The following is a 17,697-nucleotide window of genomic DNA, read 5'->3' as shown; positions in this document are numbered from 1 at the left end:
GGTCTCTCTCTCTCTCTCTCTCTCTCTCTCTCTCTCTCTTTCTCTTTCTCTCTCGGTGCTGTAGTCTGAACGCTGAGAAGAGGAGGGATGAGCTGCTGCAGGTGACTAATCAGAACCAGGCCATCTACCAGCGAATCACGGCCCGTGAATCTGACTACCGTCGCCAGCTCTGGTTGGACGACTGGGAGAGGGTGGTGCGCAGACGTGATGACATCGCTCGTTACCCTCGTGCTGTCGCCAACAAACAGGTGCGATCAATGTGATACAAGTCCATTATAGGAACATTGTTTTCCTCTCTGAGATAGGCGAGAAACCGGAAGCAGAATTTTCATGCATTAATTGATTCAGGCAAAACTGATTTGACCTGAATTTCTGTTTGTAAAACTGAGGTGTGTTCAGTTCGCACTGAGGTGCATTCAGTTTCCCCCAAACTTACTTGAACAGACTTTGAGCTATGTTTGATCCTGTTTGGTGGGTGTGGCAATGAAAGGCTTAAAGCAATGAATAATGTTTTAAAGGGTAGTGGCCATGCTGACAGCGTTCCCGAACCCACAACCCAATCACTCCCTGTTTTGTTTTTCAACTGGAGGTTCAGTACAGATAAAATCAAATGTAGACAAACAGAGAACACAGGTATAAATACACAGGGGATAGTGTGGAAGGCGGGCGACACCTGGAGGGGGGCGGAGACAGGTGAAACAGAACTGGGTGTGACAGATGTAGAAGTCCTCTTCAGGCTGTGCAGGGTGAACATTATAAGAGTACATTAAGGCCAGATTGTTCTTCAATATGTTCAAATGTTCATAGATGACCAGCAGGGTAAAATGATAATCACAGTGGTAGTAGAGGGTGCAACAGGTAAGTACCTCCGGAATAAATGTCAGTTGGCTTTTCATAGCCAAGTATTCAGAGGTTGAGACAGCAGGTGCGGTTGAGAGAGAGAGGGAGAGACAGTCGAAAACAAGGTAGCACATCCGGTGAACAGGTTAGGGTTCCGTAGCCGCAGGCAAAACAATTGAAACTGGAGCAGCAGCACAACCATGTGGACTGGGGACAGCCAGGAGTCATTAAGCCAGGTAGTCCTGAGGCATGGGGCTCAGGTCCTCTGGGAGTGGATGGAGAGGGAGAGAGGGAGAACTCTTCAGAATGCCCATGGCCAAGAAGAATGTGTTCCAACATGAATTAGTTCCTTGTGCTGTTGGACTACTAAATGTAAGTGAATTGTATTGGTATAATGTACTTATCTATCTAGTGCAGTTGGGACAATGGTCATTTGTGAGTGAATGTATTAATGTCTATGTTGTTAGTGTATGCAACATGATGGACTGACTGGTTTAAATGTGTATGATGTGAGAATGTATGTGTATGTGATTATTTTAATGGAAGGTGATGCCAAAGAAAATGTCCATCCTGGATGGACAATAAAGTTTTATTCTATTCTATTATATTCTAAATTAGAGGGAGCATACATAACCTTTTCACATGCGAGTTCCAAATATCTCTAACGGTCGCCCCCAGTGTGAGTTGTTTTATGCACATGATGTCAGAATGCACTCACTGTTCCAAAATGTGATTGTTACGCAACAGGACAGTTAACACACGTTGCCTGATAATTATCTATAGGCTATCTATGTTTCAACTTGTCAATTTCAAAAGATTTTCTAATAAGTTGTTACTGTAATTTAATTATGCCAATGTGCTTTCATCAATTGAAAGCCCTTAATCTATTTTATGAGAATTTGTAAGATTTCTTGTTTGCATAAAATAGACGCAGACCAGTCTTTCAATAATAGGTAATAGAATTTATTCTCGGAGCGCGCTACCACTTAAACACGTGCAGCAGTTTATATAAAGATCATGACGTCATTTCACTGCTTTAACAGAATCCCCTCCTCTCGACCGGGATAAAGTAAGGTGAAAAGTTCATTCTAACTTACTAACACACTCCTAGATAACTTTTGACCCATCAACATTATCGATCACCAATGAACTGACAGTTTTAATTAACAGACAACCTAGGAATGCACTCACTGCCTTATCTAAAAACCAGAGCTAAGTTTCAGTAGGGTCAACCATAGGCTAACGACCTTCTGTGTTTACACAGTCCACAACCCATTTGTTTCTGCCTAGTTGGAATGGTGTTCATTAACTTTTTATTACTCCTTGTCCGTGTCACACAATCCCTTCTTATGAACTCATATTGTTAATCACTTATAAAACAGCGTATAAGTTTACTTAGTTACAATTCTATGGGGATATTGTTTATTCATTTATCCATAATAATTTCAACAGTTGTATTTTCTAACAACAGTTTGATTTGAGGTGTGTTCCGCCTCCTCATCTTTTGTGACTAGGGGGCATTATTTTCATTTTTGGAAAAATAACGTTCCCGTAGTAAACGGGATATTTTGTCAGGACAAGATGCTAGAATATGCATATAATTGACAGCTTGGGATAGAAAACACTCTAAAGTTTCCAAAACAGTAAAAATATTGTCTGTGAGTATAACAGAACTGATGTTGCAGGCAAAAGCCTGAGAAAAATCCAATCCGGAAGTGCCTCATGTTTTGAAAGCAATGCGTCCCTATTGAGCAGTGAATGGGCTATCAACCAGATTACTCTTTCTCCGTATTCCCGAAGGTGTCTACAGCATTGTGACGTAGTTTTACGCATTTATGTTGAAGAATACCCGTAAGCGGCTACATTGTGCAAGTGGTCACCTGATGGCTCCCAGAGAGATTCTTGCGTAAAATACAGAGGTAGCCATTATACCAATCGGTCCTACTGAAAAAGTAATTGTCCCGGCGGATATATTATCGTAGATATTTGAAAAACACCTTGAGGATTGATTATAAACAACGTTTGCCATGTTTCTGTCGACATTATGGAGCTAATTTGGAATATTTTTGGGCGTTTTCGTGACTGCAATTTCCGGGCGATTTCTCAGCCAAACAACGGAGCTATTTCGCCTACAAAAATTATATTTTTGGAAAAAAGGAACATTTGCTATCTAACTGGGAGTCACGTGAGTGAAAACATCCGAAGCTCATCAAAGGTAAACGATTTCATTTGATTGCTTTTCTGATTTCCGTGACCAAGTTACCTGCTGCTAGCTGGACAAAATGCTATGCTAGGCTATCGATAAACTTACGCAAATGATTGTTTAGCTTTGGCTGTAAAGCATATTTTGAAAATCTGAGATGACAGGGTGATTAACAAAAGGCTAAACTGTGTCTCAATATATTTAATTTGTGATTTTCATGAATAAGAATATTTTCTAGGAATATTTATGTCCGTTGCGTTATGCTAATTAGTGTCAGTCGATGATTACGCTCCCGCATGCGGGATGGGGAGTCACTAGAGGTTCACATAGAACTAGCCGATTTCAGCTTTGCTGGTCATTTATGTTTGAGGCTTTACTGAGCTGGATAAACTTCTCTCTTCCAGAGCCCACCACACTTCACTGATGTTTGCGCAGATCAAGTATGCATATTTTTGCGCAGTCTTGCAAGAATTTGAACATTTTCTTGCTGGCGCTCGCTTTGCCTTCTTTGTTGTTTTCCTTACAAATAATAACTTTGGACATGTGTGCGTTACTTTGATAGCAAGTTCCTTATTTTCTGTATATCGTGTTGTCGTTTCTACAGTACTGCAGGCGCATACGGTATGTAGTATGTATGTTTGGAGCATAATGTATTTACAGTTTTATTCACATGTTATCATGTACTTGTGACAAATAATGCATTCCGATTATTGCATCTATTGTAATGGACACCTAGGATGTGTGTAAAATACTTTTTTGAAGTTTAGACTGATGACAATGAGCTAAGCTATTTGCCGGCTATGTGTGGCACCATGTTTGTTGACATTATACAATGCATTCTGGGTGTCAAGTCTGTCAACCGAAGATGTTGTAATGAGGTGAAGGAATGGTTCACTCATCTTTTGCGTGAACATCTGGAAGTGAATGAAGGGAAGTGGATGATCGTAGAAGACACACCCCCTTCAACATGCATACTGTAAATATACAAAACTCATCTTGTCTCCTCTTATTATGTTTGGTTGATGCGAAAAAAAATAAACATTCCGACGTGCACAAACTACCCATCGTCAGATTACTTTCGATTTCTAGAAGTGTTTTACGTAATTATTTCGATCAACGCTAGAAGTGTTTTACGTAATTATTTCGATCAACGGTGAGCTCACCTGTGATGTGATGAATTATAAATAGTAATTGCTGTTAGCTAATTCATATTGTGGTTTCTGTCAGCTGAGAGTCATAGAAATATGACCACTTGTGTTATGTCAATCTTGCCTACATTTTCCGGTTTGGATGATTGTGTTATGGCTGTAGCTACTTCTGTGAATCTCTGAACATTGCATCCAAAAATAAGCTGCTCACCTTCTGGACATAACTTTGTAAGGACTGTGTTTGTGCAAAATGTTTCTGTGAAAAAATAAGTGTGGCCAGCTCAAAGGCTGATTGTTGGGTCAATCGAAAATGGATGTTCTAAATAAGCGTTCTAATCACACCTTTTGATTGTACGCAACAGCGACCACTATTGAGCGATCACACCCGTTTGTTGGTATGTGTAAAATGGTTAAATTCACACGGGACACTAGATAAGACAGGATAATTACACTAAGTATAACGGACTGACCCTATTCCCCTGGCACATAGACTATCGCAGCATAGATACTGTAGGCTGAGACAGGGGTGGGTCAGGAGGCACTGTGGCCCCGTCCAACGATACCCCCGGACAGGGACAACCAGGCAGGATATTACCCCACCCACTTTACCAAAGCACAGCCCCCAAACCACTAGTGGGATTGCAACAGACCACCAACTTACTACCTTGAGACAAGACTGATCTTCTCCATTGCACAAACCCGAAGTGGTGCAAAACAGGACATGAAGATCACGTCAGTGATTCAACCCACTCAAGTGACACAACCCTCCTAGGGTCGATATGGAAGAGCACTCGTAAGCCAGGGACTCAGCACCCGTAATAGGGTCAAAGGGAGAGAATCCCAGTGGAGAGAGGGGAGCCGGCCAGGCAGAGACAGCAATGGCGGTTCATCGCGCCAGTGCCTTGCCATTCACCTTCGCACCCCTGGGCCAGACTACACTCAATCATAGGACCTACTGAAGAGATGAGTCTTCAGTAAAGACTCAACCCTTTCACACGTACCCTCACATGGGTGTGATTGTTCTACAGTGGTCCCTGAAGCGTACGATCACACCAATGTGATTAGAATTAGAAAGCTTATTTAGGCCAGTTTCGAATGACGTAACAATCAGCATTTGAGCTGGCCAAACTTTTTTCAGAAACTATTTACACTATTTCAGCTGTCGCCCAGGGTCAGCCCACAGACACCCGGCCTGCCACAACGAGTCGCTAGAGCCCGATGAGCCAAGTTAACGACGCTGGGCCAATTGTGCCCCGTCCTATGGGACTCCCGGCCATGGCTGGTTGTGACACAGCCCGGGAATGAACACAGGTCTGTAGCAGTGGAGGCTCCTCAGAGGAGGAAGGGGAGGACCATCCTCCTTAGGGAACTTCATAAAAATAACTATTTTAAAACATTTAAAAAGTTATCCTTTTTAGATAAAACTATACTAAATATATTCACATTTCACCAAATAATTAATTAAACACACTGTTTTGCAATGAAGGTCTACAGAAGCCTCAACAGCACTCTATATATAAGGTAGCACCGTGGTGTTGCCGGAGAACAGCTAGCTTCCGTCCTCCTCTTGGTATATTGACTTCAATACAAAACCTAGGAGACTCTTGTTTGTCAACCCCTTCCATAGACTTACACAGTAATTATGACATCTTCCAGAGGATGTCCTCCAACCTATCAGAGCTTTTGCAGCATGAACAGATATGTTGTCCACCCAATTAAAGGATCAGATAATTAATTTAGTATTGAACACATAATCTACAGCTAGCTAGCACTGCAGTGCATAAAATGTGGTGAGTAATTGACTCAAAGAGAGAGAAAGACAATAGTTGAACAGTTTTCAACAAATTAATTTCTTCAGAAATGAAGGAGAAGCAAGAGAGAGAGAGTTACACTTACTTAGCTAGCAAATGCAGCTGGCTAGTTTAGCCTACTCAAACACCCGGCTCAAACAAAGGGATGCTATGTTAGATAGATGGCTATGACCATCCAACACAACACGGGAACTCTTCCAAGTCAAGGTAAGCTTTTGGTTTAATTCATTTATTGCCATTGCGCCGGTGTAACTGCTTACTGACTTAACACTGTAACGTTACTGCATGATTTATGCAGGCTTGCTAACGCATTAGTTCTATTAGCTATGTTGACTAGGACATTATTTTAGCTAGTATGGGGACAACGATGTAGGCTGTGTGTAGTGGTTATGACATGGTTTGACTTGGAAAGTTTATTTTGCCCATGAAGGCCTGATTCATACAGTCTCCTCTTGTCACGCCCTGATCTGTTTCACCGCTCTTTGTGATTGTCTCCACCCACCTCCAGGTGTCACCTGTTTTCCTCATTAGTCCCTGGGTCATCTTGTTTGTCAAGTCAACCAGTGTGTTTTTCCCCGTTCGCCTGCTTTTCCTTCACTCTGTTTTGCTAGTGCTCCCAGTTGTGACCCTTGCCTGTCTGGACTCTGAACCCACCTGCCTAACCTTGAGCCTGCCTGCCACTCTGTACCTCCTGGACTCTGACCTAGTTTTGATCTTTTGCCTGTCCACGGCCATTCTCTTGCCTACCCCTTGGATTATAATAAACATCAGAGACTCAAACCATCTGCCTCCTGTGTCTGCATCTGGATCTTTCCTTGTGCCCTTATACCTCTGAACAGTTTATGTTGAGATGTGCATTTATTTGGGCTGAATTCAGAGATGCAGTTAACTCTAACTTTTCCTCTGTAGCACAGGTAACTGGTCTTCCTTTCCTGTGGCAGTCCTTATATGAGAGCCAGTTTCATCATAGCGCTTGATGGATTTTGCGACTGCAATTGAAGAAACTTTCAAAGTTCTTGACATTTTCAGAATTTCTGACCTTCATGTCTTATAGTAATTGGGGACTGTTTCTCTTTGCTTATTTGAGCTGTTCTTGCCATAATATAGACTTGGTCTTTTACCAAATAGGGCTATTTTCTGTATAGGACTCCTACCTTGTCACAACACAACTGATTGGCTCAAATGCATTAAGAAGGAAAGAAATGCCAAAATGTTATTTTAACAAGGCACCCCTGTTAATTGAAATGCATTCCAGGTGTCTACCTCATAAATCTAGTTGAGAGAATGCCAAGAGTGTGCAAAGCTGTCATCAAGGCAACGGGTGGCTACTTTGAAGAATCTCAAATATAAAATATATTTTGATTTGTTTAACACTTTTTTGGTTCCTACATGATTCCACATGTGTTATTTCATAGTTGTAAAAAGAAAGAAAAAACCCTTGAATGAGTAAGTGTGTCCAAATGTTGGACTGATACTGTATCAATCGCAATGATTAATTTGCTATTTAGTTTCCTCATTGCACCTTTGCATTTGGACCTGTCAATCAAACACGGTGGGCAGGGCTTTGGGAACGTTGCCTGGGCTTTCTAGCTATGCTCAGACAGAAATAGCGGTTTATTTCTTGAAGTACAGTATTTCTGGATAGGAGAGGAAGAGGCGAAGCTGTACTATATACTGAATAACTCTGTATATACTGAATAATCTTTTCTAGGAGGAGACACAGGGAGACAGATCAGGCATTGTGCTTGCTGCAAGCTACTAGCAATGATGGCTAGTATATGTAGCTAGCTAGGTTAGATACATTAGCAAGCTGGCTATGGTGAGAGGCAAGTCAACTCATTTTAAGAGATGGGTAGATGGACAAAACCTACAAAAAATATTCTGGTATAACAAATAATATAAATACACTGAACAAAAATATATGCTCCACATGCAACAATAAAAAAATAAAATCTGACTTACAGTTCATATAAGGAAATCAGTCCATTGAAATAAATTCATTAGGCCCTAATCTATGGATTTTACATGACTAGGAATACAGGTATGCATCTGTTGACCACAGATATCTTTGAAAAAAGGTAGGGGCGTGGATACAGTTGAAACCGGGATTCATCCATGAAGAGCACACTTCTCCAGCGTGACAGTGACCATCGAAGGTGAGCGTTTGCCTACTGAAGTTGGTTACGACTCTGAACTGCAGTCAGGTCTAGACCCCGATGAGGACAACAAGCACGCAGATTAGCTTCCCTGTGACTGTTTCTGACAGTTTGTGCAGAATTTATTCTGTTGTACAAACCAACAGTTTCATTAGCTGTCTGGGTGGCTGGTCTCAGACGATCCTGCACGTGAATAAGCTGGATGTGGAGGTCCTGGGCTGGCGTGGTTACATGTGGTCTGTGGTTGTGAGCCTGTTGGACTTACTGCCAAATTCTTTAGATTATCAGCAACAAAAAAGGTTTCAACAACTGCTTGAAGTCCTGAGCCAACCTGGATACCAACAAGATCCTGAAGGAAATCGACGAGTACCAGCAGCTTTCTGCTTTGGAGGAACAACATACTCCATTGATAGAGCCAGCTACCTCACAAAAGAACTCCAACCGACCAAAAAAAGAAGAGATAAATCAACAAACAGGGACAATTAACTTACCATTGAAGTAGAGGCTAGTGCTGTTGCTGGAATCCATGCAACACTTAAAAAGTTGTGTGAGGAGGTAGCAGGGCTGAGGGGGAACTTGGAGTTTAGTCACAGTGAAATTCTCGCACTCCTAGGAGATAAGTCACTCACAGCCAAGGTAAAAACCCTCGAATCCAATATGGATTGTCTACTCAGGGAAAACAGGGGGATGACAGATTCGCTACCAGACATACAAACCCAAAGTATGCGTGATTTATTTGTATTTTTCTTGGATTTTGACAAATGCAAAGGGCGCAGTGAGAGAGTTCATGCAGTCCACCCTGAAAGTTCCTCTAGAGACTGTAAACGAGGTGGTTTCCCAACGAGTGCACAGGCTTGGAGCTCAGAGAGACAAGACCAAGGGTCCCCAACCTATCATCCCAAAATAGGGGAAGGGAACATCAAGGGCCAAAATTCAGTCTCAATTACCAATTTCCCCGGGAGATAAACGAACGCTGCAAGAGACTGTATCCTGTACAGAAGCAACCGAGGGAGAGGGGTAAAGCATTGTGGACAAACTCTTTATAGAAGGACAGTTTTTTTTCCCAGACAGCTCCATAACAACATGGTTATACTAAAATCTACAGGGACACCAGGTTACGGAAAAAAACATGGGGATTGTAAAATATCTGAACAGTCTGAAGTTGATACACGCACACACACACTCAAATACACACTCGCTTACACACACGGACACACACACGGACGCACACACACATACATATTTGATCGCTCTCCTCTCTCTCTCCCCCTCTATTGTCTAGACCTTGTTATAATGCAATATGTTTCTTGTTTGTCCATCTTTTGTATGTCTTTGTCTACACAGTATATGTTTACAACAAGCAATGGGAAGATATCAGAAACCCATTGCATATATGTGTATATATATAATATATAGCCATTGATTCTAGAATAACTTATAAATGCTTCATGAGCTTAGTTCAACTATCACACTCTATGAGAACCCAAAATATAAGCTTGTTTTACTCCAATGTTTGTAAACATTGTAAATGTAAACAAACACTGTATAGCCTCATTACATGGTTAAAACAATAATTGCATCCACAGTTCTGTCTATTATTCTGAGAGTGGTCACATTTCTCCAGGCCCATTCCTCAGCATTTTTACCAAAACAGAGGCTGGCCGACCGTTTTGTTATTGTTTAATCGGTGGATTTGCCCTTTACACAGCTACATATTATCAAGATATCAAAGTGTCACCAACATAAGGTAAGCAATAGGCCTATAGAAAATGCACCATATGGCTTTCCTTTTTCACACGTAAATAGCACTTTTCAGCAGTGCTCAAATCATGCCATTCCATGAACACAGCATTTGTTTTTCAACTCGAATCAATAAGCTCAATCAGTCCTCCATGACAACAAAATCATAAACAACCGAGTCGGGCTGGCTAATAAGTACTTCGTTTTGGGGTCATGCTCAGGTAAAACAATTTGGCTAATCTGTACTTCCATATTTCCAAATCCTATTCTTGAAGACCAAGGTGTATAACATTTATTGGAATGACTGGATTTCTGATAGACCTTGGGTTTAAATGTTAAGATATAATTTAATCGTATTATTATATGTAGTAGAAAGCGATGGGTTAGAAGAAGCCTACATAACCAAGCCATAAAGTAAAATGTAACATCCATACTGTATATGGCCAGCTATGTAAACTTTAACATTGATTTATCCTGCAATAGATGTTGTTCAATTGGTAAAATGCATTTGTCTTCTTCTTAAGGGGAAAGTAATCTAAAAGTAACAGAATGTAATCAGATTACGTTACTGAGTTTTGGTAATACAAAAGTTACGTTACTGATTACAATTTTGGACAGATAACTAGTAACTAACGGATTACATTTAGAAAGTAACCTACCCAACCCTGACTGTTGACAGGAAACACTCTACATCTTTAGATTAAGTTGCGTGGAAAAAGGAATGGGGCAGTGAAATAATTATCTGTCATGGAAAAAGGAGCTCAAAAGGTGTAATGATACTAATTAACAAAAATGTCGATCCGAATGTGCAAACAGTCAGGAATGATCCGCAAGGAAGTTGGACCCTTTTAAATATGAAAGTGGTTGAAAAACAGATTTGACTCATTAATCTATATGGTCCAAATCAAGATGATGCACACTTTTTTGAAAATATTTATTACAATCTATTAAACTTACAGGCAACAACTGATCAAATCATTATGATGGGAGACTACAACACAGTACTAAGTACCTCAATAGACCGTAAAGGAAATCATTCTACAAACTATCATCCTCGTGCCCTTAAGATCACAAATATTATGGACACGTTAGAAATAGTGGATATTTGGAGACTAAAAAATCCTGACCTAGTGAGACATAGATGGAGGAGACTTAATCAATCCAGTTGTCTTTACTACTTTCTTGGCTCTTTCTCTCTAGCATCAAAGGTTAAACAAATATTGATAGGAGACAGAACGAGATCGGACCATCATCTAATTAACCTTCACAAAACTCTTACAGAATGTCCACTTGGACAGAGACATTGGAAATGTAATCAAAGTCGACTGGAGGACAATTTATTCTTAACTAAGACAAAATAATTCATAATTTACATTTTCCCAGTATATTATAGGTTCAGCAAACCCCTTATTGTTTGGGATACCTTTAAATTTACCTTCACAGGTCATTCAATGCAATATTCATCAGTAAAGAAAAAGCGTTTTTCGTCTAAAGAGACAAGACTACCAAGGGAAATACAGGAACTAACAGTACAGGTAGATACCAGTAAAACAGTACTACAGAGGTACAAAACAAGTTAGAGGGAAAAAAAGACCTGGAGGAACTCTAAGACAAAAATAAAGCAAACTGGATGGAACAAATTCTTCCTGAATCTTCAACAAAGGAACGCTACCAAAATAATTTGCAGAAACTCGTTACTATAGACGGAGTCATTGATGATTCCATTGATGATTCTCCATATTATATTTTAAAAGAAGAAGCTAAATATTTTAAGCAGATGTTTTATTTTCTGTCTCCTCCTCACCCCCTGAACGAAGATTACTATAAGGAATTATTTCCAAATATGATTATAATTTTTTTACAATTCATCAGGAAGGGCAAATTACAGAGGAATAACTTTTTGAGGCTATTAAATCCTTTCAGTCTGGAAAAACCCCACGGCTTGATGGCATATTGGTAGACGTATATCAAGCCTTTTTTGATATACAGCTTGTTTTAACTACTCCTATATACATGGTAGTCTGTCAGGTACTCAGCAGGAAGGTCTGAATTCACTACTTTTAAAGCAATACCCAGATGGCAAATACAAAGATCCATCTAAAAATCTGGAGGCTTCTTACACTTAGTGCATAGCACTCAGAATTCAAAAGGTTTTACCAGGTATTGTTCATTCTGATCAGACAGGTTTTTTACTTGGGCGATACATTGGAGATAATATACGACAACTACTAGAAATAATAGAACATGAAACATCTATGAAGCCAGGCCTGGTAAATGCCTGGATTTGTTTCCATTTTGGTGAGTCTCTTATTCAATGGGTAGAAGTAAATGTATAGCATCCCCAGGTGTAAAATAGTAAATGGCGGCTACTTCTCAGAGAGTTTTGAACTGTCAAGAAGAATTAAACAAGGGTGTCTGCTGTCACCATATATATTTCTTTACGGCCATCAAAATGCTAGCTATTGAAATCAGATCAAATAACAATATTAGAGGATTAGAAACGCAAGGCTTGAAAACAATGTTGTCCGTTTATGCCGATGACTCAAGTTTTATGTTAAGTCCGCAAGCTAGAGCCCTGCAATGTGTCATTGAAGATCTAGATAACTTTTCTGGCCCCTCTGGGCTAAAACCTAATCACTATGAAGTGTACCATATTACGTATTGGATCTTTAAAAGACAACTTTTACATTACCCTGCAGTTTACCTAAAATATGGCCTGACAGTGAAGTAGACATACTTGGTATTCATATCACAAACATAAAAACAGTAAATGAATGCTCCACAATGAATTTCAATAGAAAACAAGTAAAAATAGACAAGATCCGGCAACCATGGAGAGGTAAATACCTGTCTATTTATGGAAATATTACACTGATTAACTCCTTAGTCATATCTCAGTTTACTCACAAAATTATAGCGCTGCCTACTCCTGAGGATTCATTTTTCAAATCAAATGAGCAAAAAATATTTCACTGTATCTGGAATGGTAAACCAGACAAGATAAAGCATGCCTATGTATATAATGAATATGAACTGGGGGGGCTGACATTATTAAATATAAAAGCACTAAACGTCTCTCTAAAAGCTTCACTTATTCAAAAGTTTTATTTGAACCCAAAATGGTTCTCAAGTAGATTACTAAGAAAAGCTTATCCCTTGTTTAAAAATTGCTTTTTTGCCTGTGTGCAGATTGCCATTTTTTATTTTTGATTAATGAAACCTTGTTCAAAGTATCTCTCTTTTTCAAACAAGCAATGCAGAGCTGGTTACAATTTCAATTTCACAAAAGATAGAACAAATATTACAACAAATTTGATGGTTTCTCTAAAATACCTGTATTTATGGAAAAGGTGTTTGAGAAGGGTATTCTGTTTTTAAGTGATATTGTACATTGGAATGGAAGTTATGTATTTCCTGGAGCTTTCAGAATTGTATGGGAAGGTCTGCTCAATCCATTCAGACCCCTTGACTTTTTCCACATTTGGTTACATTAGAACCTTATTCTACATTGTAGAATATTAGTGAAGACATCAAAACTATGAAATAACACATATGGAATCATGTAGTAACCAAAAGTGTTAAACAAATCAAAATCAACTTTTATATTCTTCAAAGTAGCCACCCTTTGCCTTGATGAGAGCTTTGCACACGCTTGGCAATGTAGAAAATAGTAAAAATAAAGAAAAACCCTTAAATGATTAGGTGTGTCCAAACTTTTCACTGGTACTGTATATATATTGACATAGTGACTGTGTGTGAGAGAGAGAGCAAGAGGGACCCATTTGGTCATTAGTCTTTACAAAAACTTCTGGTTGTCATTTGTCATGGCACCATCACGGTATCCCCACAAGAGATGGGAAGCCCACCTGCCTGCTCTGTCCCTTCAGTACTCTGACACAATATTTTCTTGAGCAGTAAAGCTGTTCATTGACTGAATATTGTTCAAACTGCAAGCCAAAGTAAGTAAGAGGGTGGCTTTGCACAAGCCTTTGCTTGTGCAAGCCACAACGGCTCATAGGAGCAAGAGCCTATCTCCTGTTTCTGTAGTGTGAGGCAGCACGTACACCCCCTGGATAAGACAGGGATCAAACTGTCCAACCTTCAAATCTCAGGAAGGACACTAACAACAAGGGCACGTAGATGGTTATGCAAGCCATAGGTATAACTATATTGCATATTAAGTTGTTCCATGTCGACTGGAAAATGAGAGGCATGTACAATTAACCAAGACAAAGTATTTTATTAGATAGAGACATTGTCCTACAGGTAATAGTTATTCTTAGAATCTTAGAATCACTGGTGTTCAACAAACATATTACTATCTACACAAAGTCAACATACTGTACGATTGGCAGAGCAATAACATTTCTGTATTGTTTTTTGCAGAACATCTTATTGAACCTGTGACTAGTGGTAGTTGTAATTTTGACTGAACACTTCAGGCAGTTCAGAGAGATTGGATAAGGCTGCCCTCATATTCTTCATCAGTAAAGTTAGAAATATTAGTAGTATCAGTGGGGATGATATTCCGTGTTGGTTTCTATCAGCTATATACGGAGACAAGTCATCAGCCAGAACTGCCTGTGGAAAAAGGAGTACAAAATATGCAAAAAGGTTAGCATGGATGGAAACCTAAAACACAGATGATCAATGTTCAACTCATGAAAAGTGCACTAGTCACAATTCAATTCACATATCCTACTGTTTTTATTGTTCACAATAACTGTATGCTCTAGTTTAGTGCATGCCATAACCAATCAATCATTCACTCAATTTATCCAAGTGTGGTCTTATTGAGTTCAATGAGGTGTTATAGCACAAGTAGGGATGACAAGGTTCACACTGTTAGGCAAGAAAAATGAACACTAAACTAAACAATTGTACAAATCCATTGCTCTTCAATCCATGAAAGGGAGTAGCTGAGTGCAGACCCTTGGAAGAAGGGGAGGGTATCAAGGCATCTTTCAGCCATTTTGATGCCCTTCCAGCCAGCCCTTGCTTTCTATGGGAGAGCATCCTTACCTGTCTACTGGTGGGCAGCTTGGTAAGTGGCATCTGGAAAGACAGAAGGGGGCAGTGTCTGCTGGAGGAGCTGCTGGGGTTGCCCATACACAGCAGTGACATCATAGTTTCCTGAGAGCTGGAACATGAAATAGATACGTTGAAAGGAACACTGTCGGGTCTGGGCCAAATGAACTAACATAGAAAAGGATTTTCTTTCAAAAAACTTGGTAGCCTTCAAATCAGACAAAATGTGTTCCACGATGTCTTGTTGAGACAGTAGCTAGTTAGCTAGGCTAGCCAGTGGGCTAACTAGCGAATGTTAGACAGTAACCAAAGATGTTTTATAACTAACCCAAGATAGACCAGAGCCTGTCGTTTCCATGTGAGAAAATGAATAATAGTGGACAGAACAAGCAAGGAGGTGGGCAGAGCCAAGTATAGAGATCCTATTGGTACATTCTAGCATTTATTTGCATATTTCCATTAGGGAATGCCTACTCTGTGTGTATGCGGTTGTGAAGTAACTCAATTCGCCCTTGCACTTCTAAACCACACCATTTTTAGAAACTTTGGCAAAGGGTGAAGTCTACAAAACGTGTTGGTTAGAGAATCTTGTTTGGAAAAAGAAAACTGTAGTTGAGATCAAATGTTTAATAAAAAATGAGCAGAATGTCGGCCAAAATCCATCTTGATCCATCTCCTCCCACTGCCGGCCAGTGGGCTTCCTCTCATCACCATATTTGGTAGTGAGTGGAAACGCCACCCGGATGCTTCACATTTACACATCCGGTGAGATAGCTGGCTCATTGTTCTATCTGTGGTAGCTGGCTTCATATAATAGCTAATTAGCCATATTAGCTACTAGTAGCTCCCCTCCACTGAGCTCCTGCAAACTCCTCGCACACACTGGCTGTTGTTCTTCTTCTGTGGGGTTTGACACTGGCCGTTGTTGCCGGGACAGCCTAAAAACACACCTCATCGATACAGCTACGACCGAAAGTGACTATTGCCAGAGTCCGTGCTATCCAATATACTTGGGACCTCCCTACCCCATTGAAGTTGAAATGTAAAATGTTTAGGTAAGGTTTATGATTAAGGTAAGGGATAAGGTTAGGGTTTAGGGTAGGGACGTCCTAAGGATCCCGGATAGCACTGACCCTGTTGCCAGCAAGCACAGACAACCTCTTCCATCACATGTTACCAAAGACCCGCCCACTGTGTTTGATTGACAGGTCTAACACACATCGAAAATGAAAACGCAAAGGAGCAATGAAGAAAGGAAATAGAAAAATTATGCAACTCAATTTTAGGGAAGGTGTTCCTAACGTTTGGTACACTCATCAGTGGCGGCTGCTGAGGGGAGGACGGCTCATAATATTGTCTAGAACGGAGCAAATGGGAATGCATCAAACAGAGGAAAACCATGTGTTTGATATATTTGATAGCATTCCACTCCAGCCATTACCACATGCCGGTCCTCCCCAATTAAGGTGCCACCAACCTGCTGTGATACTCAGTGTACATGTGGTCAAATACTTATAGAGCATATGTTGGCTGTATTTCTTTGTGTGTCAGTGGAGATCTGTGCATGTACAAAGAATACAAAGGATATATATTAAAAAAAACTCAAGGTGAATAGTACTGGGGCGGCATGTAGCCTAGTGGTTAGAGCGTTGGACTAGTAACCAACCGAAAGATTACAAGGTCAAATCCCCGAGCTGACAAGGTAAAAATCTGTCGTTCTGCCCCTGAACAAGGCAGTTAACCCACTGTTCCTAAGCTGTCATTGAAAATAAGAATTTGTTCTTAACTGACTTGCCTGGTACAGCAGCACTATGCAGAGACCTTTTTACACACTCCAATTAATTTACAAGCATTTCAGTCTGGAACACTTTTTGGAATCTAAAATGTGCTCGCTAGCTACCTGGGGGATGAAAGCCCTGCAGTTTCAAATCAAATTTTATTAGTCACACCCGCCGAACAACAGGGAAATGCTTTCTTACGAGCCCCTAACCGACAGTGCAGTTTAAAAAAAAAACGGATAAGAATAAGAGATAAAAGTAACAAGTAATTAAAGAGGAGCAGTAAAAAAAAATAACAATATATACAGGGGGGTGCGCCGGTACTGAGTCAATGTCCGGGGGCACCGGTTAGTTGAGGTAGTATGTACAGAGTTAATTAAAGTGACTATGCATAGATGACAGATAGTGGCAGTGGTTTGGAGAGGGGAGGGGGGAGCAATGTGGATGGTCTGGGTAGCAATTTGACTAGATGTTCAGGAGTCTTATGGCTTTGGGGGTAGAAGCTGTTTAGAAGCCTTTGGAATGTCTAATAATGATTGGTAGTGAAGAACTAGCCAGGTCCCATTCTGTACGTGCTGTAGCAAACTATTGTCATGCCATGCAATGTTTGGCATGACAATGAAGGAACACAGAGAGGTTGACTTTAAGTGGAATCAGACTGGACCATCAGGCTAACTAAGAAGTGACGCGCATACCTTTGTTCTCGTGTCCCCCTTACTTCTTCTGTAAGTAGAAATCCAAGCGGAGGGTGGAGTTTGCGGGCAGTGACTCGGGACAAAGGGAGAAGTCTTCCGAAAGCAACAGCTACAGTGACACCAACACTGACCAGGAGGTGGAGGAGGAGGAGGAGAAAAGGGAAACAGAAGAAAACAAAGATACTCTAAATGAATGATGAAGTGGGAAAAAAACTATTGAAATAAGCATTACTTTTAGTTTTATTCAGAAGTCTGTGATGTTGTATTCTTTCATGCCATCAATTCCTGTTTTAATAAA

General features: G+C 40.3%; 1 protein-coding gene across 1 annotated transcript in view; it reads left to right on the top strand.

The window, feature by feature from the left end:
- Positions 1 to 17,697, top strand: part of si:ch211-284k5.2 (uncharacterized protein CFAP97D1) — a 22,118-nt gene extending 4,421 nt beyond the window's left edge. Inside the window, exons 4-5 of the mRNA XM_021565648.2 lie at positions 65 to 248; positions 17,438 to 17,697. Coding sequence (XP_021421323.2) covers positions 65 to 248; positions 17,438 to 17,596 — 343 coding nt within the window. The 3' untranslated portion in view covers positions 17,597 to 17,697. The remainder of the gene's footprint in view (positions 1 to 64; positions 249 to 17,437) is intronic.

This window comes from Oncorhynchus mykiss, chromosome 2 (genome assembly GCF_013265735.2).
Source record: "Oncorhynchus mykiss isolate Arlee chromosome 2, USDA_OmykA_1.1, whole genome shotgun sequence".
NCBI lineage: Eukaryota > Metazoa > Chordata > Actinopteri > Salmoniformes > Salmonidae > Oncorhynchus > Oncorhynchus mykiss.
Note: the sequence above shows the minus strand (reverse complement) of the source record. Positions and strands in the feature narration are given on the sequence as shown.